Genomic DNA, 25427 nt, shown 5'->3' with positions numbered 1-25427 from the left:
GCATGATACCCTAAATATATCATTGAAATATATCCACCTTGTGCAATATTCCCCTTTTGTATTTTTCACATATTCTATCCAAAATTTTCCTTTTTGTTCGAAAATGCATAAATGTGTGAAGAATCTGAACGGAATATGTGAAAAATTTTGCACTCGCCGTCGGTCCAATAAAATAAACAAAAATGTTCCTAAACTATATGCCATGTGATTTTATTTTTCAGGGATAAAATTAACCCCTAATTTTTAAATGTCTAAATGGGTCGCCAAAATTTAGGTGTCAACATTATTATAATAATTTACCATAATTATCTCAAATATTAACATAAATTTATGTGCATAACCATTTATTCAAATTTTTATTATAGAAATTTCAGCGTATGATTCAAATTACGCTTTTATAGCTTAATCCTGTAAAACAATCATCAAATTGAATGAACGATCGTGCAATGATGACCAACACGAAAATAGTCAACGGGGGAACATAAACATATGAATAGGAAACAACCTTTCGAGGGCCCTTTATAGATTTGTATTATAAAGAATTACAAATACTTGTCATATCACGACGAGCTGAAAATTAAAGAATTGAAAACCCTATATGCAGACAATCTTCACGATCCATGTACGATTGTACTTATTGTCGATGAAGAAAATGACTGTTGATGTCGTGCTTTCCTTAATTGATGATTCCTTCACCTTACTTTCGCAACATGAGGTAATTGAAATAGAATGAATCAATGTGCACTCCAATTTTACGCCCTCCTGATTTAGAGGCCAGAAGTAAAAGGCACGCTTGTCGCCGGCAACCAAGAGTTGCCGGCAATGAAGCTCCCAACGGTGAACTTTGATGCCTCCGACGCACTAGTGATGATCTGATAACCACCCCATTTCATTCTATTCTTAGTTGATGACCCAGGTCCAATATTCATGTACTTAGCATAGTACAAGGTCTTGAGAGCAAAGTTACCGCTCCATTCCATCTAACTAGCAGGGTGAACCAAGCTATCAAGATACGTCTTCATGAAGATGGTTCTAGAATACTCTTTCTACAGTCTTCCGAGGTAAGTGTTAACGGACCTTTGGACTGGTTTCAAATCTGAAGCTGCAGTAACACGGCAATTGTGAATGGAGATGCCGGTGTTTTGATTCGGATTGGTTCGACCTTGTGTAGTGATAGTGTTATTTTTGTTGGGAGGGTTTCGGGGATAGATGTTGCAATTTGGAAAACAATAGTGGTGTTTCCAAAGATGAAGTCCACCATCCCATAAATGTTGCATTCTCAATAAAATTGTCGCTCGGAGTGGACATAGAAGGTGTCTTGATAGCCTTCAAAGTTGCATTTGTAGAAGATGGAGAGATCAAAACTAGACCGTAGGGCAACTGCCTGGTGATTGGCCGCACCAACAGTGTTGCGGAAAGTGACATCCTAAGCAATGAATCCATCACCAACGACAGCTGAAAAGACAAAGTTAATAAATCAGAAGGCGAGGTCAAAGTATAGGAATAAGCAACATTTTTCATTATAACACGCAAAGTTATATGAATTTTCACATTAGAAGAAGTCACAGTTTTGTATGTTCCCATAGACTGCCGTCAATAATCCCTTTCATGTTCTAGTTTTGCTTCATTGTCAAACATATGGCGATCAACTAGATGATCAATAGACATTCAAAAAGCTACAAATTAACTAGAATAAAAAAAGGAATGTTAAGTACAAAACATGCACTGGTATATGTGTATCCATAGTTCATAAAATATATGAAAATTCTAATCATAACGCCATCCTAGACACTTTTTACCATTAAGATATCCAAAAGAACAAATTATCCAATCACACAAGATTCGAGATGCATTTTCGTTTGTCCCACAGTTCATTTGATACGGCATTCATGATTTAGCCTTAGTAATTATTACATCTACACAATTATTTCTGAATTCCATCCACTTATTCAAAGAGAGCAATGCTCCAAGGACGGTAAAGTCAATTATAGAATTTGATTGGCATGATTGCTTTCTCTCCAAAGCAATCTAGAAAATGTAGACTTTTCATCCAGAATCAATGAGAGCAATTACCAGCAGCTATAGACCGCCATTTGGAGGCAAGGGACCAGCCAAAGAAAATTTTGTGTGGGATCCATGAATAGACACGTTAGAAAGTCGTCGGATGTTGTCTCTTTCCTTGATGATGACGACATGCAACAGACGTGTACGTCTCCTTCATGAAGTGATTGTTCGACTGGTTTAAAGTCAAAGACTATAATTCTTCCCTCTAGGCTTAATTAATTATATTTACCAGGAGCCAAATCCTAATTCTTTCGCATAACTTATGTAGATTACTACATAACAGACTTAGCTGAAAAAATATTTGTGAATGAATTCATTTACTTATTACTATTTTGAACATTACATTTTAGAACATTAGTTCTTTTCAACTAAGTCAATATTTTCCGTGGAATGCATAAGACGATGTAATTTATAGTAATTAGCGTGAGTTTATTTAACTCCAAATAACTGGAATTGTATTTCAAGCACCTCATCTATGAAAATTGTGGCATGACTATTTATTAATTATTATTTTTGTATACGTATTGTTCTTTCTTTTCTATTTTAAGAACAAAGTGGTGGAATGACCTATTCAATTATCGAGTCAGTAATTCCTTCAGTTTATTGTATATAAATAGAGAATATTTTTCTCAAATTAAGCTTAATAGGTTTTCGTGAATTCTTTCAATACCAAACTCTAGGTGGCAACCTAAATAAACAATGAATTAGTGATTCCTTATCACATGCTAATATTCAAGAAAAAATCATAAGGTTAATATCAAACTTTTAGTACTTACCAACAGTGGCTGATTTGAAGGTGGTGGATCCTCCGCCCACGCTTCTGCTTTCGGTGATAATGGTCTTCCCAATACCATCTCCCACAAACATAATATTCTTCAATTTGCTACCGACTTCAATGTTCTCCTTAGTATTATCGCAGTTGTAAAGAGATGAAATCAATCATGTGTAATATTCATTAAAAGCTGTTAACTTCATTGAGTTGGTTAAGCTGTTCGTGCAAAAGCGTTAGCAGCACTAAGTTGTTTAATTTTGGTTAAGTCATAACTTTTTGTGAACTCAATGAGTAACTGATTTTGAAGATAAACTCAAAGATGTTGTAAGTTTGCAATCATCTACTTGATAAGCCTAAACCGTTTAGTGTATGATGCATATAATTCTTTGACTTACCATAATTTACCTACATAATTTTATGCACGTAACCATTCATTCAAAATTCAAATTTTAGTGTATGACTCAAATTAAACTTTTATGGGTTAATCCAGTGAAACAATTATCAAATAGAATGAACGATCGTGCAATAATGACCAACACGAGAATAGTCAAATGGGAGAACACAAAATATGAATTAGGAAACATTTCGGGGGCCCAGTAGAGATTTTCGTATTATAAAGAATTACAAATACTTGAGATATCACGACGAGCTGAAAATTAAAGAATTTAAAATCCTACATGCAGACAATCTTCACGATCCATGTACGATTGTACTTATTGTCAACGTAGAAAATGATTGTTGATGTCATGCTGTCCTTAGTTGGTGATTCCTTCACCTAACTTTTTCAACTTGAGGTTATTGAGATAGAATGAACCAATATGCACTCCATCTCTCTTGATTTAGAGGCCAGAAGTGAAAGGCACGCCTGTCGCAGGCAACCAAGAGTTGCCCGCGATGAGGCTCCCGACGGTGAACTTTGAAGCCTCTGACGCGCTAGTGATGACCCGATAACCTCCCCATTTCACTCTATTCTTAGTTGATGACCCGGGTCCGGTATTCATGTACTCACCATAGTACAAGGTCTTGAGAGCAAAGTTGCCGTTCCACTCCATCCAACCAGCTGGGTTAATCAAGCTATCAAGATAAGTCTTCATGAAGACAGTTCTAGAATATTCTTTCCACGGTCTACCGAGGTAAGTCTTAACAGAGCTTTGGACTCGTTTTAGCTCTGAAGCTGCGGTGACCCGGCAATTGTGGATGGAGATGCCGGTATTCTGATTTGGATCGGTTCGGCCTTGTGCAGTGATGGTGTTAGTTTTGTTGGGAGGGTTTCGAGGGTAGATGTTGCAATTCTGGAAAACAACAGCGGCATTTCCGAATATGAAGTCGACTGTCCCATAGATGTTGCATTCTCTATAAAATTGTCGCTCTGAGTGGACATAGAGGGTGTCTTGATAGCCTTCAAAGCTGCATTTGTAGAAGACGGAAAGATCAGAGCCAGACCGTAAGGCAACTGCCTGATGATTGGCTGCACCAGCGGTGTTGCGAAAAGTGATGTCTCGGGCTATGAATCCATCACCAACGACAGCTAAAATGGCAAGAAATATTAGATTAGAAGGCGAGGTCAAAGTATAGGAATAAGCAACATTTTTCATTATAACACGCAAAGTTATGCGAATTTCAACATCAAGACAAGTCGCAATCTTGAATGTCCTCATACAGTGATGTCAATAATCCCTTTCTTGTTCTAGTTTTGCTTCATTGTCATGCATATTGTGATCATCTAGATTATTAATAGACATTCAAAAAGCTATGAATTGACTAGAAAAAAAAAGAGGAAAATTAAGTAAAAAATATGTACTTGTATTTGTGTATCAGTAGTTCATACATGATATGAAAATTCAAATTGTAAAGTCGTTCTAGACACTGACCCTTTTACCACAAAGATTTCCAAAGACAAACGATCCAACCTTATAAGATTTGAGATGCATTATTCCTTAGCCCATCCTCAATAGAGCATTGATGATCTAGACTTAGTATCTGTTATATCTATATAATTATTTCTGAATTCCATCCACTTATTCAAAGAGGGCCAAATTACGAGAACGGTTCAATCAATTATAAAATTTAATTAGCACTATTGCTTTCTCTCCAAAGCAATCTAGAAATCTAGAAAAATATGGACTTTTCATCCAAGATTCAATGGGAGCGATTAACAGCGGCTATTGACCGCCATTTGGAGGCAAGGGACCGGCCAGAAAAAAATTTGTGTGGGGTCCATGAATAGACACGTTAGAAAGTCGTCGAATGTTGCCTCTTTCCTCGATGATGATGACATGCGAAAGATGTGTACGTCTCCCTGACGAAGTCATTGCTTGATCGGGTCAAAGTCAAAGACTATAATTCTTCCCTCTAGGCTTAATTAATTGTATTTAGCAGCAGCCAAATCCTAATTCTTTCGCATCCGTTTTGTAGATTACTACATAAATAGAATTAGCTGAAATGATATTCCTGAATGAATTCATTTACGTATCACTAATTCGAACATTGATTTTAAGAAAATGAGTTCTTTTTTATTAATATATCATATACAAGTCAATATTTTACAAGGGTCAATGTAAGTTATAGTAATTAGCATGAATTTATTGAACTCCATATGGCTGGCATTGTATTTCAAGCACCTCATATATGAAAATTGCAGCATGGCTTATTTATTAATAACTTCTTCTTTTTTGTATATGTATCGTTCTTTCTTTTCTTTTCTAGGAGCAAAGTCATCAAATGACCTATTTAATTATACTCAATAGGTTTTCGCTTATTTTATTATTTTGACTTTGAATACCAAACTTAATAGGTTTTTCTATTCTTTTGAATACCAAGCAGTAACCTAATTAGACAATGAATTAGTGATTCCTTATTGCATGCCAATATTCAAGAAAAATTCATATGGTTAATATCAAAGTACTTACCAACAGTGGCTGATTTGAAGGTGGTAGATCCTCCGCCCACGCTTCTGCTTCCGGTGATAATGGTCTTCCCAATACCATCTCCCACAAACATAATGTTCTTCAATTTGCTACCCACTTCAATGTTCTCCTTATATGTCCCGGCCTTGACATAGATCACATACCTCGCGGTTCCAGACCGCTTTGATGCTGCAGTTATGGCCTCTTTAATGGTCTTGTACTTCCCAGAACCATCCTTGGCCACTACTATATTTGCCTTAGATGATGGGGATGAGGATTGCAAGAGCTTCCGATCACCGGGCCTCACCCAATTGGGGTACCCGTTCGTGTAGCTTGGTGGTTTGTACGGCACATGGTTTAGGGCCAAAGTGTTGCTTATCAATTTTGTAACATTATTTGACATCAAAGGTAACACATAGTCAGAAACACCGAGCTCGACAAACCCAGTTCGGCAGGTCTCAAGGTTGGTTAGGGCTGTGCTGAGCCACGTCTGCACATCTTCTTGGGTGCACTTGAGGTCGACGGTTCGGTTGAGGCGGAGAATGGTCTGCTCATAGAGCTCGAGGCAGTCAGCCCACACGGCCTTCTCGCGCTCGTTACGACACTTGGAGCCTAGTGAGTATGCATTGCTATGGGCCCGCAAGGCTCGCTCGAGCACGAGCTGCTTCGAGACCTTGAGGAAGTCGGATTTTTGCTTGATGGGGATATTCTTAGGGTTGTGGGTCAAGAAGTACTCACATGGTTGTGGGTAAGGCATTTTGCTACACCAAGATTTGGCATCGCCTGTCGAGAAGCCAGAAGTGGAAGGAGAGATCACGAGAGAGAGGAAGACAAAGGTGATGAACTTTTGAAGAAGATCCATCACTATTGTACTGATGATAGAGAGATTTGATGAAGTCAGTGAATGCATGAAGTTGTTCTTTTGGTTCCTTTATATAGATGTGAACTTGGAATGGGACAGCTCAATAGGAATAATGGGCATGCACCATCTTTCCTCGTGTTTTGGTCTACGTAACAAGAAGTGAAAAGAAATAGGAATGTGAATAAAGAAGAGCATAAAATATACTTGCCAGCTAGCAAAATTCTCTGGAGAGATTATTTTCATGAGGATTGTATATTTTACTACTTTTAGAAATTGGACGGATAATGTATTTGACTTTTCTTATACGTGGAGAGTTGAGTTATGTATTCATTAAAAAAAAAAAAATTAGAGGGAGACACAGATAGATTCATACCGGGTTGTTGACGCGTTCGTATGTGTTCTTGCAATCTAAACATATGTGGACTAGTATTGGGCAGCGATCCAGCCTCACCGTCAAGAGATTGAATCCGCAATTTAGCTATGAGTGAATTGACTAGGCCGGTTGGAATTGCAAGCCAAATTGATTAGCTCACGGTTTGCTTATGACCCTATAACCGAGTCTTCCATCGCCGGCCGCACATTAGGCTTAGAGCCCTTTTTTTCCGGTGGAGGTAGTGATCTAGGGGAGAAAGTTTCTCCGAGGGACCTTCTTTTATCATTTGGTTTGGTGATTGTAACTGCTCTCGCTCATCGATTATCACGTCGAAGGGTGAATAAGATCGCTTATGGAGAAAATTTTCTCCACCGTCGAACTATGCTAGAGATGGGTGCCAATTTTCTTCTAACGAAACACGAAAGAAGAAAAGATGATAATTTTAGCAAACAGAATCACAAGTGAGAACAAAAATATTAATGTTATGTATGGACATGATTGCGTAGTTGCCTTTAGTAGGCATATGCACTTATCTACATATATTGATCACTTGTCTTGTACGGCTACTTGAATGAGGTGATTTTATGAGGCTGGCTTAATAGTTAAATAACAAGCTTGCTTATATTAATTTCGTTCAAGAGAGGGACAAAGTCATCAATAGTGCTCTAACTTTTTCAAATTTCCGATTAGGTACTTCACTAATTAAGTTCTTAAACAAAATGTCGAACATCTGAATAAATCAAGTGAGCCTTCATTCTAGTTGTGGTTTATGCGTGCAATTCTACGTAAATGGTATGGAGAGAGTGAGATTTAATAGTTTGATGGAAAATGTAGACGTCGTGCAATTTGAGAATATTCCAAATGAAGAAAAGTAAGTGGGAAACAACGAAGACATTTCTGTAGAGGCGTGCATCTAGCAGCGTTGAAACATGAAAGTGAGAATTCATATTTTATAGGATTATCTTATTGTATTGTATTTTATTTTATTTTATTTTATTGGCTTGCATTGGTCGTGTGATCTAGACGCGTGGATTGTGATCGTGACTTCATGCAACGACTTGTGCGAAGGGATCATTTGGGATTGACAATTGGCCTCTCGTGTACTAGTGGATGAGGAGGGCTAACGGTGGCTGTAGCACCTCGAGTTTTGCAAATCAAGCGTCGCCGGTTAGTAGCGCCTTGATTCCTAGGATCTTCATAAATCCTAAGTTGGGGTAATCTACAAGATGCAAGAATGATCATTAACTTAAATACCGAACTAGAGTTGCCACCTATCATTTCGGAAAAATCTAGATCGACTAAACACCTAAAGGCACAGGTAATCATGGAAAAGTTAGCTACCTAAGTTCTCGTGTGAAGTAACTAGTTATACGAGACCTATAGATCTCAAGTCCAGTGATTTGTTTGTGGGGAATGAATCAGCATCCCGTGGCACCCTTTCGGTACCGCCACCTGCCCTGATTTTAGTTGAATTCTAGTTATCCATTATTGATTTGCTCAACATGCTTAATGCTTTATTTTTAACTTTTAAAACGTTGTCGAAACACTTATTCAACGTTATTATAGTAAAGTCATTTTTCTCATATGTAGTGGCATGACCCTCTTTACGTGTGAAAGCGTATAAAAATATCAATTCAAATGAACATTCAATCATTATTTGAGAAAATGATATGACATGACAACTTTGAAAGTCAGACATAATGAAAAATAGACATAAAATGACAAATTTGTGCTCTGGATGACATGACATACAGTCACATGTAATATGACATAACAATTTCAAATTCAAAACGTCGAGAGAAAGATGAATGACTTGACAATCATCACATGCGGCATAAAATGATAACTCATAGTACAAACAAGATGTGAAAAATAACATGAAGATGGCAAGACGTGACAATAATCAGATGCTGCATGTCATAGCATATCCACGATTCAAATTTGTAATTGGGTTTGATGTCGTCCTTTCATCAAGTAGACTAACGCAAATTGTTAATGTGGCGTCCACTATCATTAATTGATCATTAAATGTAGCATTTGATGTGTCCGATCATTATGGGCGCCCATAGGGTGAGCTAACATGTAAGCGAAAAACGCCTGATTTGGCACTACATCTCATGAAGGGATTGCATTATGCATAATTTGAATATTTCAGGGATTGAATTAATCAAAGAAACTTCAAAGCAATAATGAATATCGTGGAAAAGTTCAAAAACTGCTCATGACATTGTCAAATTAAGACGAGAATGTGAACTATATTGGTCCAAAAGTCTATTAATTGTATAATGCCCAAAAAAAAAAAAATGAAAGTGCAGGGACTATTCATGCCACAATAATGTGGACCCTATTATCCAAGGGCACGCAATTGTGCGGATTGCTCTCAAAATTCGGACCGATATAATCTCAACTGTTAATAATGTTAGTTTCACCCTAAGGACCACATGATGTTGGGATGGGCTTGATCTAAATAATTCGTAGATCATATAATAGGTTTTTTAAGAGAGAGAAAGGCATTTGGCATGCATCCACCGTGACGTCAAATCATAAGAATTTTGATGCTCTAAATAAGTTTCTAATTTTCTAATCTTAACTATTTAAGTTGCGCCTAAATTCTCAATTATGCCCTTGCCGTGCATAGAATGTCTACATGGTCTTAATCTTGAAGTCATCGTCCGTTTTGATATAGAAGAAATGGAAAACAAAATAAATTAATATAATTTACTTGGTAGTCCTAGACAAGGATGTGAGTTGTTGAGAATCAATAACACGATGAGCTACATGGATTTGACTGAATTTCTAGGGAAAATTATCCAAAAAGTCCAAACTTTATTATGTTGTTATCAATTTAGTTTCAAACTTTTCTAAATTTTTTCACATTTTGCCAATTTAGTCCATTCGGCTCATTTCGGCCAAAAATTGCTAATGTAGATACCAACCAACTTATGTAGCATGGTCTAAGTTGATGTGGATAATTTTAATAATATTTTAATATTTTTTCAATTTTTCTATTAATTTTTATTGGGCGGAGACCAACTAGAGGAGAAAGAAGTGAAAGAAAAAAAAAAAAACTAAAAATGATTAAAATTTACAAAATATTAAAATATTATTAAAAATTATCTATATCGGTGTCAGCCATGCCACAGAGGACGATTGGCATCCATGATGACAATTTTTTGCAAAAATTGGTCATATCGACTTAATTGAATATGTGAAATTGTTTAAGACTCAATTAATAAAATTGAATAATTTAGAACTGAATAATATATTTAAGATTTTTGGATAATCGTTCCAAAATTCTGCCACTTCCAATTTCTTTTATCTTAGAAGAGTTACAAAGCCTATAATACCAGTCTCAAAATCTTGCTTGAAGTGCTATATCAATGACAAATTTGAACATCGTTTCAAGGACATCTTCAACGTGAAAATCCTCCATTATCGTCGGTATAAACCGCTTCTCTAGTTTCAGCGTATTTATCTACATACTTTCAATCTTTTTCTATATTTCTTGCTGTTTGGGGTTGCCTGGGATTTTCTAGTATAAATAAGTATTATATTGAACAATGACAATTGTTATTGTCTCTATTCAAGATATAATTTAGAGATTTTTTCACCGATATCAAGTTAAACAAACTATTTACCCAAAAAGCTTAAAAATCGTTCGTCACATCGCTCAAATGAGAAATGAATGCGGTACTTTATTCACGCCATATGATCAATATACTTCGAAGATTGAAAATCCTGACTTGCATCGATTCAACCGATAGAGATACTTCAACAACGGCTTCGAAAAGGACGTTCAACTGGACTTTGGTGCTCGTGCGTGAACGTTACGACGCGTGAATCTCTGTCCTTTTTTCGACCAACTCTTGAAATTAATGAAACAACAAGAGTCTTTGACCTCCGGATTCGAATTCTCCAGCGTCTAGAGGCGATGGCGACAGTTTCTCGTCCACGTCTGACATCGCAATCTTGTTGTAAAGAAGGCACCTTTCACTTTCGTCGTCCTTGAAACCAAGAAGTATCATCTAGGAAGTAACCTTCGTTTTTTCGACAACGAAAAAATTAGGCCCCACCCGAAGTTTTCTAGCCGTGTCTTTTTAGGGCCAGAAAAACTAACTCCGGCCGAATCATTCGGTGTGACCGAAAATCCACATTTGATATATCTTTACATATGGAGCTATATGTTATGAACAATCATGTTATCATGTGTGCACTTTCCAAGTGAATGCGGATATACATATTATACTTGCCGGAGTTTTTGGCTGTATTATCATTGCATTATCAACTGCAGAAAATTGCAAGAAAAAAAGAAAAAGAAAATGTAGGATAATAACACAAGTATGTAACTTCATTATCTTGCAATAATGTATGGCAAGGCTCGTTCTCAATTATAAAATTAGCTGTCGGTCCCCTTGGATGAAAGAAATTCCATAAAATAGCAAGGACTCCGATGGTGGCAGTCTTGCAAAGACTTGTTAAAATTTAGAGGCTCAAAAGAGGGGAGCCATCGAGCTGAATCGTTTCAATTCCAATTTGGTCGCAAGTCATCAAAAACTGCTTAACACACAATTTCGGCTTCGTCCCTTTCCGTGGAGATTCGAGAAGTAGGTGGCATGGATAGGCATGGATTGCGAACGATTTGCTCATGCGTGTGATGATTTTACTTTTTGTAATTTATATAGCGCAAACATCAACCGCGCAAGAAAAGTCAAAGTATCGCATTCTTTCAAACCCTGACCCAAACAAGGGAAGCCGAGAGATTTGCTGGGTTGACAAGTGTACCTTTTTCTTTCTTCTCGTTCTCGTTCAAAATTGACCAATTTGTCGTATTTTGAATTTTGATTTTAGGGAGCCCAAGGCGAGAAGAATCTCATGGCGAAAAGCGAAGTTGCGTGGTGCATGCATGCACATTGACAGCTCCATCTGGCTTCTATATAAAGGGAACGATTGAAGGCAGTCAATCACCAAACTCAAGAGTTTTATCTCAATCTCAAGAATCCTCATTGCGTCGGTGTCTCGAATACCATTAGCAACACAATACCCAAAAATGGATTTTCTTCAAAAGTTCATGATCCTTCTCTTCTTGCCTCTGTTGCTATCTCAAACCATTTCTGCCTATTCCTCTAGCGATGTGACATCCTGGTGTAGCAAAATGCCTTATCCTCAACCTTGTGAGTACTTCTTGACCCACAACCCCAAGCAAGCTCCCATCAAGCAAAAATCCGATTTCCTCAAGATCTCGATGCAACTGGCTCTAGAGCGAGCTCAATTAGCCCACGACCACACACACTCGTTGGAGTCGAAGTGCAGCAACGAACGAGAGAAGGCTGCTTGGGCCGACTGCCTCCAACTGTACGAGCACACTGTTCTTCGTTTGAACAGAACCATCGGCCACGAGTGCACCCAAGATGAGGCGCAAACGTGGCTTAGTACGGCCTTGACCAATCTCGAGACATGCCGAGCTGGGTTCGTTGAATTAGGCATCTCTGACAATGTATTGCCTTTGATGTCAAATAATGTTTCCAAGTTGATAAGCAACACTTTGGCCCTCAACTATGCACCCTTCACTACGCCTAACTACACGAAGAAATTTCCCACTTGGGTGAGGCCTAGCGACCGAAAGCTCTTGCAGTCTTCATCTGCGGTTTCAAAGGCCAATATCGTGGTGGCTCGGGACGGTTCAGGGAATTACAAGACGATCAGTGAAGCCATAACCGCAGCATCAAAGCAGACTGGCGCTGCAAGGTACATCATCTATATCAAGGCTGGTACTTATAATGAGAACATAGAAGTCGGGTCGAAATTGGACAACATTATGTTCGTTGGTGATGGCATTGGGAAGACCATAATCACTGGAAGCAAAAGTGTTGGCGGAGGCTCTACCACTTTCAAATCAGCGACTGTCGGTAAGTTAATATCATCTGAGCTACTCATGATTATTCACGGTGAACACCAAAACTAAAAAAGGTTCTATGTATATCAACTTATTAGGAAATATATCCGATGAACTTAAGTTTTTTAGAGCATTTTGTTGTGCACGTTTTTGGAAAAACAGCACTCGAATAGCCTAACCTCGTAGCAAGATGATTATTTAACGAACAAAAAAGGACCTCCTAATTCAAAACTAAGCCAAGTACGTATGAGTTACTTAAGCCTGCATGTGTCAATTTTCATGAGAATATGATAGTTGGAACCGTGCATGGAAAATTTCAAAATATGACAGCATGGTTACATATAGAATACATAATGCAGACGAATTACGATTGACAGCTTGGAAAACTAAGCCTATAGTTCAATCGTAGTTTTTGACGTTAATCGGGTCGAGCATTGACTATGAATTTGAAGAAGACGTACATAGTTTCGCATGTCTTCAAGAAACAGACAACATCGACCACCTTCTATCATGTCTGTAATATGCAAGACCACACTCCATCCACAAATTCTAGTTTTGTGACAGCCGTTCTATATAGATTGTATTTCTAATAATCTTTCTCATCTCAAATTTCAGCTGTCGTTGGTGATGGATTCGTCGCACAAGATATCACTTTCCGTAATACTGCTGGTGCTGCAAATCACCAAGCTGTTGCTTTGCGCTCTGGCTCTGATCTCTCAGTGTTCTATAGATGTAGCTTTGAAGGTTACCAAGACACTCTCTATGTTCATTCGGAACGTCAATTTTATAGAGAGTGTGACATCTATGGCACCGTTGACTTCATCTTTGGGAATGCGGCCGTTGTTTTCCAGAATTGCAACATCTATGCCAGAAACCCTCCTAACAAAGTCAATACCTTGACCGCACAGGGCCGAACTGACCCAAACCAAAACACTGGCATCTCCATCCACAATTGCAAGGTCACTGCAGCTTCAGACCTAAAGTCAATTCAAAGTTCCGTGAAGACATACCTTGGTAGACCCTGGAAACAATACTCCAGGACAGTCTTCATGAAGACTTATCTTGATAGCTTGGTTAACTCTGCTGGTTGGATGGAGTGGGATGGCAACTTTGCCCTCGACACTCTATACTATGGAGAGTATGTGAACACAGGCCCTGGGTCGTCGACTGCTAATAGGGTCAAATGGGTAGGTTATCATGTCATCACAAGCGCAACCGAGGCTGCTAAGTTCACCGTTGGGAGCTTCCTTGTCGGGGGCTCCTGGTTGCCCGCCACCGGCGTGCCGTACACATCCGGCCTTTAAGCTCATTGAAGATGGAAATTTAGAGGTGGGATGCAAGGTTTACAGGAGTACAGGGCGCCTCAAAAGGAACACAAGTGTTCTGTCATATGCAGCACATTCGCCCATTAGCAGAAAATTCTTTCTTATATAGTTTCCATTCGTTATATATATCTCTGATGTAATAAGGTGATCAAGTTGTCAATCTTTTATGATTCTAGTTTGTTATTCTTTCAAGATTGTACTTTTATGGTGATTATCACACGTTTTTTTGGCCTCCACATATCTCATTTTCTGTATTGGCATATTGTGGTTTCGTCTTTTTGGCTTAAATCCAATATAGTTGCGCAAAAAACGGTCTATTCATGATGATGAACCAACTTTTTAATATCAACAATAGTTTTGATAATTATCAGATGCTCTGATTGAAAGAGTTTTGCTCAAACCACCACAAGTCAATCACTCCGACAATGAAAGAAAATATTTGACGATTTAAATAAATAGATCTAAGTCGATAAATTGAACAATCTAGTTGACATGTGTTTTAAGAGACCAAATAGTGAATAATTATTGTAATAATTCCATTTAAAAACAGAAAATGCTTTCATTATAAGCTTATTGCAAAACAATTTGGTCGAAGTGAGAAAATAATCGAAAGATGTAAGAATTGTATAAGTGCAACATACACTGATTGAAAGTCTTGATGCTCAGCGGTGTAGAATATTTGCCTCGGTGGCAGCCTTCTTAGGGAAGAGTGCAAAAATTTCAATTTTTGCAATAAGGAGAACGCCTTTGTAGTTATATAGAGTTTTCTATGTATTGACTTCAGAGACAACTTTGTTCTTACACATTTACATATATACACAGTGAAAAATTTCGAGGAAATGTAACATGTTTGCCTAAGCCCAAATTAAATGATTTACTAAATAATTTAAGTATCAAGAAATCAGATACGGACAATGTGCGATGAAACTTCACAAGTTGGTCCGGCACGAACCCCAGGGACTCACAAACAAGGTTGATTCAAGATTTTCCTTTAGTACATTTTGTAACCTCAGTTAGAGTATAATCCTAGAAAAGGACTACATCCACATCCGACAATGTAAGAGCATCGTGTCTTTGCTTGGAAACGATATAAAAAAGCTATCAAATTGATCATGTGGCAACTACTATCATCTTTATTCACGATATAATTGAGTAACATTTTATCAATATCAAATTAAACAAACAGTTCATTCCAAAAGCTTAAACTTTATCATATTGCTCATGTATGAAATGAATATAGGATTTCATTTGCACCACGTAATGAGTGTAATCTGAGATTGAAAAACCTCGGTCGGTTTATCCAACAAGTTTATTCCACAAATAGTTCAACAATAGCCTCGAAAGGGTTTCACATAACAAGAACGTGCTAGTTTTGCATGCTGACCATACACACCAAACTGCGTGCGAATCTGTCTTTTTCGACCAAACTAATCATGAACTAATGAAACAGCAAGCGACTTTGACGTCCCCGTTTTGAATTTCTCCAACATCTAGAGGCGATGGCGACGGCTTCTCGTACGTGTCCGGAAGGAAGTTCCTGTCATTTACGACGTCGTCTGCGTATCAAGATAACCCACGAAAATACGAGTGTCCAATCGAGAAACGTATTTGTTCAAAAAAAATCGAGAAACGTAAGTGCTCTTATCTCTGTCTCCAGTCTGTGGGATATGTACCGTTTGATTAGAAATCCTTCATTTCCTGGGAAGAAAATAGGAGCTTTGAATCGGGAGGACAAGGGCACACGGAAGCTTGCCGCAAAGCTTTTCGACGCCAATCAATTTTGAAGTTCATATTAAACTGGTCAAGCATATGATTATTGTTGATAAATCCATTAAATTTTTTATACAAAATTGACTGGGATTAAACAAGCTCCACAGGACAGGCTTAAGAGGAGAATTCCTCACCGAGACCTGTTCATTTGGTCATCAACCAGTCTTGGGTGGGTTCCGGTAGGCTGCCAGGCACATGATCGCTGTTACCCTGCAGTCGAATGGCTTTACTACTTGTGATGCTAATTTGACATCACGAGACTTATCTAAAAGCGCAATGGCTTAGATATGGATGATACGAGATGAGAGGCATATCTAATATCTAATAACTCAATATAGGCCCCACCCAAAGTTTTCTAAAACTAATTCGTTTGATTTGAGTCAGCTTGAACTTGGCCCAAATTTTTTAAAAGAAAAATTGGAATAATTGGGTGATACCATATCAATAGCACGGGCATACCTAAAATTACATAAGAAATGAGGATAATATAGTCTATATATCTTAATCAGTTTATGTTATATGGATGGCGAGGAAGTCCAATTTAGGTAACTCAACTGCAAATTAGGTAAAATAAAAGTAAAATTTTTCATAACCGATATACAGTTTGTTTTCATACCCTCTGGACATTTATATAATGAAAAGTTACGCACTACAATGTTTGCACCTTCCAAGTAGATGCGTATAGGATATGCATATACACGCAGTATACTACTTGCTGGTGTTTTGGCTGTATCATCATTACATTTACTAACTGCGGAAAAAATGCAAAACACGTCATGCAAATGGAAGGATGCTATAATAATTAGGCAATTACGTAACTCCCATGATCTTGTACTTATTTGTGGTACGGCTCGTTCTGAATATAAAATTAGCTTTTTGGTCCACTAGGAGGAAAAGAGGGAAAAAGAAATTCCATTATAAGCGAGGACTCAGATGGAGGGCATTCTTTTAAAGACTTGTCGAAAGTTAACAGGCTCGAAAGGCACCCGCCGTCGAGCTGAATCGTTCCAATTCCAATTGGTCACGGGTCGTGTAAAACGGCTAAAACACGCTCTTGGGTTCCTCCCTTAGCGTTGAGATCGAGTAGTTGTCACCTAATAATATTACACTAGGAGGCATGGATTACGAACAATTTTCTCACGCGTGTTTGTTTTTCTCCCTTTGATTTATGCAGCGCAAGCATCGACCCCGCTAGAAAAATCAAAGTACCCCATTTTTTCAAACCCTAACACGAACAAGGGTAGCCGGGAGATTAGCTGCATGACAAGTGTACCTTTTTCTTTCTTGTCGTTCTCGTTCAAAATTGATCACTGGTCAAATTTTGATTCTTCTTTGGTACAAGATAACGGAAAGCCCAAAACCGAGGAAATCGCGTAGCATAAGGCGAAGTTGCATGGTGCGTGCGTGCGTGCGTGCATAGGTGCATGCACGTCATGGCTACATCGTCTCTTCCAATCCACTTCTATATAAAGGGGAACGATTCAACGCTTTTAATCACCAAACCCAAAGTTTTATCACAAGCTCAAGACTCCTCCTTGCTTCGCTGTCTCGAATACCATTAGCACCACAAAACCAAAATGGGTTCTCATCAAAAGTTCATGATCCTTCTCTTCTTACCTCTATTGCTATCTCCAACCATTTCTGGCTATTCCTCTAGCGATGTGAAAGCCTGGTGTAGTAAAATGCCTTATCCTCAACCTTGTGAGTACTTCTTGACCCACGACCCGAAGCAAGCTTCCGTCAAGCAAAAATCCGATTTCCTCAAGGTTTCGATGCAACTCGCACTTGAGAGAGCTCAAATGGCCCATAGCAACACGCACTCGCTAGGGTCGAAGTGTAGCAATGAGCGCGAGAAAGCTGTTTGGGCCGACTGCCTCCAGCTGTACGAGCACACTATTCTTCGTCTAAACAGAACTATAGTCCACGATTGCACCCACGATGAGGCGCAAACTTGGCTCAGCACGGCCTTGACTAATCTCGAGACGTGTCGAGCTGGGTTCGTCGAATTAGGGGTATCCGGCAATGTATTGCCTTTGATGTCAAATAATGTCTCCAAGTTGATTAGCAACACTTTGGCCCTAAACTACGCACCCTACACTACACCTAACTACACAAAGAAATTCCCCACTTGGGTGAGGCCTGGCGACCGAAAGCTCTTGCAATCTTCATCTGCCGTGTCTAAGGCTAACATCATTGTGGCCCAAGATGGTTCAGGGAACTACAAGACAATTAGTGAAGCCATAACCGCAGCGTCAAAGAGGTCAGGCACTGCTAGGTATATCATCTATATAAAGGCCGGTACTTATAGTGAAAATGTTGAAGTTGGATCGAAATTGGAGAACATTATGTTTGTCGGTGATGGTATCGGGAAGACCATAATCACCGGAAGCAAAAGCGTTGGCGGAGGCTCTACCACCTTCAATTCGGCGACTGTTGGTAAGTTAATATCATCGAAGCTACATCTAATCCTCTTTATTTTATGGTCAATAAATACCGAGAATAAGAAAAAGGGGTTCTGTATATATCAGTTTATTAGGAAGTATATCATATTATTTTGCTGCAAACTGTTTTGATAAAAGAAAAAGAAAAACCCTGTATAGCCTAATTTAGTTTTTGACAGCTGTAGAAAACTAAGCCCATAATTCATTCACATTTTTTTACTATAATCAAGCCAAGCATTGACTACGAACGGGAAGGAGACGTACATAGTTTCGCATGTCTTCAAGAAAATAGGCAACATCCAGGACTTTCTATCATGTCTGTAGTATGCGAGACCACACTCCATTTACAAATTCTAATCGGCTGGTGGCCGGACTACATGGATTGTATTTCTAATAATCTTTCTAATCTTGAATTTCAGCTGTCGTTGGTGATGGATTCATTGCACAAGATATCACTTTCCGCAACACTGCTGGTGCAGCAAATCATCAAGCCGTTGCTTTGCGCTCTGGTTCTGATCTCTCGGTGTTCTATAGATGTGGATTTGAAGGTTATCAAGACACTCTCTATGTTCATTCAGAGCGTCAATTTTATAGAGAGTGTGACATCTATGGCACCGTTGACTTCATCTTTGGGAATGCAGCTGTTGTGTTGCAAAATTGCAACATCTATGCTAGAAACCCTCCAAACAAGGTTAATACCGTGACTGCTCAAGGCCGAACTGACCCAAACCAAAATACTGGCATCTCTATCCATAATTGCAAGGTTACCGCAGCTTCCGACCTAAAATCTGTTCAAAGCTCCGTGAAGACATACCTCGGTAGGCCGTGGCAAGAATATTCCAGGACAGTCTTCATGAAGACTTATCTTGATAGCTTGATTAACTCAGCCGGTTGGATGGAGTGGGATGGAAACTTTGCCCTCGACACTCTGTACTATGGAGAGTATCTGAACACTGGCCCCGGGTCATCTACTGCTAGTAGGGTCACATGGGCAGGTTACCATGTTATCACAAGTGCAACCGAGGCTTCTAAGTTCACCGTTGGGAGCTTCATTGCTGGGGGCTCTTGGTTGCCCGCCACTGGCGTGCCGTACACATCCGGCCTTTAAGCTTTTTAAAGAACGAAAATCAGAGGTGGAATGCAACTCTTGCAGGAGTACAAGGCGCCTCACAAGGAACACAAGTGTTTCTGTCAGATGCAGCACATAGATAATTAGCAAAAGATTCTTATTTATAGTTCCCATTCAATATAGATATCTGATGTAATAAAGTGATCATGTTGTGATCCTTTCATGATTGTAATTTCTTATTCTTTCAAGATTGTACTTTTATGGTGATTTTCACACGTTTTCTGCCTATATATATCATTTTCTGTATTGGCATATTGGGGTTTCTTCTATTTGGTTTAAATCAAGTAATGGCGCAATGAACCGTTTACTCGTGGTCATGGTGTTAAAAACAAAGTATGTTAATAATTGCCGGATGCGTCCATTGAATGATATTCGGTCAAACCACGGTGAATCGATCACTCCAACAATGAAAGCAAATTATTTTACAATTGCAAGCGATCCCAACCCTTGGATGTGTACCACCTTGTGAAATACCAGTTCTTAGGCGGTCTAGTCCAGTTTTGGGTAGTCCAGGTGGTTCCTAGTTCCTTTGCACATCCCTACCTAGAATGCTTGAAAGCTTACAACCAAAAGGAGTTGCGTGGATGTGTCAAAGGAATTATGCAAAGATACAAATCTAAGTCAATAGATTGAACGCTCAACCTATGTTTTGAGGGACTGAATAGTGAATGTGTATTGTGATAACACCATTTGTTTTCGTCACTTTTGATTTCTGAGCTAGACAGCAAAAGGAAAACAAATGGGGAAATATGAATCAATTTCTCTTTTTGGGCCCAAGTGTTTTCATTTTGAGAGAAAGTGCAAAGTGCAATTAGAGATAAGGATTCTGCTTCAATTTTAGCCTCCGCCAGCGTAACCTTTTAAGAGCCATGAGATTTGGCTTTGTGCAATCCTTAGGTTATATGTTTTATCCTCTGTCAATCTTAGTCTATCCGGGCCATACTTGCCTCTATCCATTGCTAATAGAGTACAAATAGTACCATTGGACATCATCCTAGCCATTTTTTTTTAATGACACATACTCGGACCCATCAATATCAAGTGCTCAAAGATATTACTCACATGCACCGAGATCATCTAAAAAATTTTGTTTTTCTTTTGCCCATTGCGCAATCAAAAATAATTATTTTTGAGACTTATCAATTGAAATAATGGAGGTGTTATAAAACTCCTTGAGAGAGAGCTTGTATCATATGGCCACGATTTAAATAGAAAAGAAACCACTATTGAAATTTGCAGGATTTGATTATAAAGATATGATAAAATTATTTCTCTCAATTTATAAGCTTCAATTTGCTCGCTCTTCCACATTATCTTTTCCCTGTAGACAATAGAAAGATCTTAAACTCTGCCATATTTGAATTAAGACCTAAGTTGATTATAAATTGCCAAATTTAATGGATTGACTATTTCTAGAAGAAACATAGTTAGCAAGAAACAAACCAAGGAGCAAAACATCCATCTATTGCATTGCTTTCCATGAAAGAGTTGATAATATTTACTTATGAGGAAATGGTGGAATGATGAAGAACTTGTATATTTGCAACATACAGTCATTGAAACAGAACATTAGCTCAAATAAAACAATCGAAGACAAATCTTGATGCTCGGTAGCGTGGAATACCTGCTTAGGTGGCGCCTTCTTTGTAAAGGATGAAGCATATCCAATTCTTGCGATGGAGGAGTAGGGGTTTCTAGCTATCTAAAGTTCTGTTTATCAACTATAGAGGCAAAGCCACGTCCACGCGAAATAAATTTGGGGCACGCGAAGGCAAAAACTTGACTTCGATGCCATACGTTTAAAAGTCCAACCACAAGCTTAGGCCATAATTAGGTGCAAGAAAGTCAGGCCCGTGTATAGGGCTTACTTATAGGTGATCTTTAGGCGGGCTCGAGCGAAGCTGGCCCTAAAAGTCGGGCCTAATGTATTTCCCAAATCCACCTGCTAAATGAAATATGTATGACAATTTTTGGGCGGGTTGGATCTCTTTACGTAAAAGAATTGTCCAAACCTAGCCGTTCATCTTCCGAGCCTAGGTGGGACGCCCGTTGATCACCTGTACAACCCAATCAAAACCCAGCAAACTTGCGAAAACACTTCACAAAACGAGCCACTTGGTTATTCCATTTAAACGTCCGACACCCACCAAATATCACAGAAACCCTTCTACAAAACGAGGCCGTGCGCAGGCGAATCGATTTCAGCCAGAACGAGGAAACTAAAACCGGATCTCACTGCGGCATTTCAACAAATAGGTAGCGGGGCCCAATCGGAAAAGCGAGACAGAGCCGATTAGAGCAAGAACCGACATCGACAGTCAATACAGACGAGGCAACAACGCGTCACAGTGACTAGGAGCGGCTCGCCGACGCTCGACATCGAGTGTGAGGCGGCAACAGCGAGTCTCAGCCACGGTTGGCCGAGATGGGAAGAACAGAGCACCCGCAGGGGCTCGGCCGCTGGTCCCTATATGCCTTGGCGGAGGCGGCGACGGCCAAAAGACGAGCCCGAAACGATTCGGGCCTCGGCCGGCCGCCTTGGTGTCTCCGAGCCAGGATCTTCGAGGAAAGGCAGACTTGCACCAAAGCAAAAACAGAACACCCACTGAAGGCTTGGCCCCGGAGAAAACGGGAGCCAACGGCTCGAGGGCGTCGGCTGGGACCCGTCGGACGGGGCTCGGGCTAGGCCGATCCCCCCGCGGCGGCCCCTAAACAATCGCTCGCTCTTCCTCCTGCAGGTGCGCATAGCCTCCTGCCACCGCCAGCGGGAAGCTGGCGGTCTGCCTCCGACCACCAACTGTGGTCAAATTGTTCCTGACCTGTCTCCTGTTGCAGCGTACGGGTGTCCTCTGTTCTACAGAGAAGGGCAGTTGGCGGGCCGGACCGAACGGGGAAACCAAAAAGAGGAAAGCAATCTAGGCCAGGCCCAGTCTGGAAGGAAAAGCAGAGGAGGCCGGGCCGGGGTGCGTTCTGGACGCCTAGGCCGAGCCCAAGCGTGCCGGGTCGAACCGGCCCGGTTCAATTTTTTCAATTTTTCTCTCCTCCTCTCTCATTTTTTTTAAATTAAATAATAAATTCTATTATTGTTAATGCAAATGGTCATAATATCTATAAGCTATGGAATTTAATTATACCATTTTTGTTCAGGGACTATGGTTTAACCCCTAACTTTTTATGCAATTTATTATTAAATGGACAATCAAAATTTAGGTGTGAATTATAGCTATCTCACAATCATGGGTGGGTTGACTTGTATGCTAATTTTGAAACTTAGATCAATACCCGATATCTTAGTGCCAATATACTAAGGTCAATACCATCTCCATTCAATGACACATGGGCATGAACATGGTCCAAGTGTTGGCTTCCACGAGCTATAAATGAACCTCATCCCAGCACAATTTCCTCCATTGGCAGTATTACCTTTTCACTTTGTCTCAACCTAACACACTTCACTAGAAGCCAACCAAAATGTCCACTTGTATTTTCGTCACCACCTTCATCCTCATCATCGCCATCGCCACCACCATTTCTATCACTACTGCCACCACCTCTAGCACTTGAGAATATGAGGCCCATCGAGCAGTTGTCATGTCACTGTTGAGCAATCACTTGCCACTTGCGAGCAACTGCCACCTTCGCTCGTGGCTGCTTAGTTCCTCCAACAAATAGTTTGAGATTTTTTATGAAGAAAACGAAAGGCAAAAATCATTTACAGAATATAGCTTTTACCAAATGACATTTATGCCAAAATTATTTTCCAATATGTTTTTAGAATACACCTTACCAAACACTACTTACATTTCCATGAAGAAGGATCTCAACGGGTTAATAAACCCGAAGGGATTAGATTAGTGGAGTGGCGAGTTTGCCCTCATGAGCTTGTTTTATGGGGGAGTACATGAACTTGGTGCGTCGACAGAGAGGAGGATTAATTAGCCAGGTTTCCATGTACTTAGGAGGTCAGGCTATTTTTGATGAGAAGATTCATTGAAGGAGATTTATGGATTCTTAGGACTGGTGTAACATTATCACTTGGCATAGAAAAGATAATGAAAATCATAAATTTCGGAAAACCCTTTTAGGCAAAAGGCCTTTGTATTTTTCTCAAATACATTCCTCTAAAGTCAAACCAAATGCACCCGATACATAATTTGGCTTTGAGTGATTGCTCTAAGCTCTATAAGGACTACGAGTCTTGGCTCATGCAGTTGCTCAATGGGGAGGATTACATGGTCCAGCTCAAGCATGGCTAAGTGGCGTGTCCGCGAACCACCAAACTTATTTGGATGCCTTGGGGGAGGAGGGTCATGCTTCGTTGGATGGCCTAAGTGGGGGTGTTAGGAGAGGTATTTATTTGCTTTCTTGGTCATAGTTATCTACTCAGAGTGCTAATTTTCGAGTGCAAGATTGTTTCTAATTTTAATTATTTTCAATTAGATGACATAAAAGAGGGCATAATCAATGGAAAGATTAGAAATACCAGTGATGATAATAATATCAAGTATAATCTATCAATGAAAATGAATTTTTATACATGTGGGTTATTGAAAAGCAAAAAAGTATATGCGTGCAACCGACGTGCCACTAACGTGCGGATGGTGAAGTATAGTGGTTTGAGTTCTTTAAATTGAACACTTAAATTCCTAAGCTCCTTAAATCTAGCCCTTGAGAAGCAGAACCGACAAAAATATAAACAACAATAGTATTTTAGTACAATAGTTGACCATAAAATCATAGTAAAAATATAATAATGTCATACCAAAAAGAATAAAATAGTATAATAACAACTTCTCTACAATCATGGATTGACTTGGGTGTTAGTTTTAGAACTTAGATTAATGCCTTGTATTTTAGTGCTTACACTAAGGTCAAGGGACTCAAAATCATGTCCATTCAACAACACACGGGCATGACCACATTCCCAGTTTGCCATCCATGAACAACTCCTATAAAGGAAACTCATCTCGTCACAAACTTCCTCCATCCAAAATCCTACATTTTCGCACTTTGTCTCATGACTCAACACCCGTCACCAGAGGTCAGCCAAAATGTCAATTTGGACTCTCATTGCCACCTTCCTCCTCCTCCTCCTTGCCATCACTACCACCAGCATCTTCTTTGTTAATGCCGCCACCACCCCTAGCACTTTGAGAGTATAAGGCCCTTAACCATGACCACGATGGTCGCAAGAGAGGTACTCCATTTGCTTTATTTGTCTTATTCTTTTTTCGTTTTTTATTATGTCAAATATAAAATCACGCGGTTATGATCCTATTTCCTTACGGGAGCATTGCCAATGCTTAGGCTAGACTCGTACAACAGGTTTTCAGCATCGTGCAATGTAAAAACTTCAAAGGCCGATTTCATTGTGGCCTAGGTCAATTCTAGCTCTCATAAGACAAATTGTGGTTCACTCGGTAGAACAGGTGAGAAACGGCCCGATAAAGTAATAATCTATGTGAAAGCGGGAGTCTACAACAAGAAAATAGTTATTGAAGAGGACATGAAAAACGTCATGTTCATCTGCAAAGGCATGGATCAGACTGTCATCACCTATGGTAGAAATATTCCAAATGGCTCCACCACTATGATTTCAGCTACATTCAATAAGAAATTAAGCTAACATTAGTCAATTAGTAGCGCATTAAGGTTAGCTTTTGAGCTAATCTCTCAAAATTCATGCAACTATCTCTAGGAAAGGCTATTGGGCAAGAGACATGACGTTCGAGAATACGACCAGCCCTTAGAAGCACCAAGCTGTTGCACTTTTGGTTAGGTTGAACCAATTCATGTTCTATTGGTGCAACTTCAAGGCTTACCAAGATATGATTTATATGTACTCTTAGCGGCAATTCTATCTCAACTACCACGTCTACAACACCATCTACT

General features: G+C 39.4%; 3 protein-coding genes and 1 pseudogene across 3 annotated transcripts; 2 read left to right on the top strand and 2 right to left on the bottom strand.

Annotated features, from left to right (window-relative positions):
- Window positions 1–767: 767 nt before the first annotated feature.
- LOC104446296 lies at window positions 768–3537 on the bottom strand (annotated as a pseudogene).
- LOC120293393 (pectinesterase 2-like) lies at window positions 3381–6627 on the bottom strand. Its single transcript, XM_039312575.1, has 2 exons — window positions 5746–6627; window positions 3381–4364 (listed from the first exon to the last, which is right to left on the bottom strand). Exons 1-2 carry the CDS (start codon window positions 6602–6604, stop codon window positions 3676–3678), a joined length of 1548 nt encoding a protein of 515 aa, XP_039168509.1. The 5' UTR covers window positions 6605–6627; the 3' UTR covers window positions 3381–3675.
- Window positions 6628–11970: 5343 nt separating this feature from the next.
- LOC104444379 (pectinesterase 2-like) lies at window positions 11971–14242 on the top strand. Its single transcript, XM_010058036.3, has 2 exons — window positions 11971–12883; window positions 13486–14242. Exons 1-2 carry the CDS (start codon window positions 12025–12027, stop codon window positions 14172–14174), a joined length of 1548 nt encoding a protein of 515 aa, XP_010056338.2. The 5' UTR covers window positions 11971–12024; the 3' UTR covers window positions 14175–14242.
- A 3246-nt stretch (window positions 14243–17488) lies between these two features.
- Window positions 17489–19735, top strand: LOC104444380 (pectinesterase 2). The gene is made up of 2 exons (XM_010058037.3): window positions 17489–18401; window positions 18826–19735. The coding sequence occupies exons 1-2, from the start codon at window positions 17543–17545 to the stop codon at window positions 19512–19514; spliced, it is 1548 nt and encodes a 515-aa protein (XP_010056339.2). The 5' UTR covers window positions 17489–17542; the 3' UTR covers window positions 19515–19735.
- The last annotated feature ends 5692 nt before the right edge of the window (window positions 19736–25427 follow it).

Source organism: Eucalyptus grandis, chromosome 5 (genome assembly GCF_016545825.1).
Source record: "Eucalyptus grandis isolate ANBG69807.140 chromosome 5, ASM1654582v1, whole genome shotgun sequence".
NCBI lineage: Eukaryota > Viridiplantae > Streptophyta > Magnoliopsida > Myrtales > Myrtaceae > Eucalyptus > Eucalyptus grandis.
Note: the sequence above shows the minus strand (reverse complement) of the source record. Positions and strands in the feature narration are given on the sequence as shown.

Coding starts and splice junctions, on each gene's coding strand:
- LOC120293393 (XM_039312575.1), bottom strand. CDS start 6,604: ATGGATCTTCTTCAAAAGTTCATCACCTTTGTCTTCCTCTCTCTCGTG. Junction 4,365..5,745: donor CTTCAAATCAGCCACTGTTG/GTAAGTACTTTG, acceptor TTGCCATTTTAG/CTGTCGTTGGTGATGGATTC.
- LOC104444379 (XM_010058036.3), top strand. CDS start 12,025: ATGGATTTTCTTCAAAAGTTCATGATCCTTCTCTTCTTGCCTCTGTTG. Junction 12,884..13,485: donor TTTCAAATCAGCGACTGTCG/GTAAGTTAATAT, acceptor CTCAAATTTCAG/CTGTCGTTGGTGATGGATTC.
- LOC104444380 (XM_010058037.3), top strand. CDS start 17,543: ATGGGTTCTCATCAAAAGTTCATGATCCTTCTCTTCTTACCTCTATTG. Junction 18,402..18,825: donor CTTCAATTCGGCGACTGTTG/GTAAGTTAATAT, acceptor CTTGAATTTCAG/CTGTCGTTGGTGATGGATTC.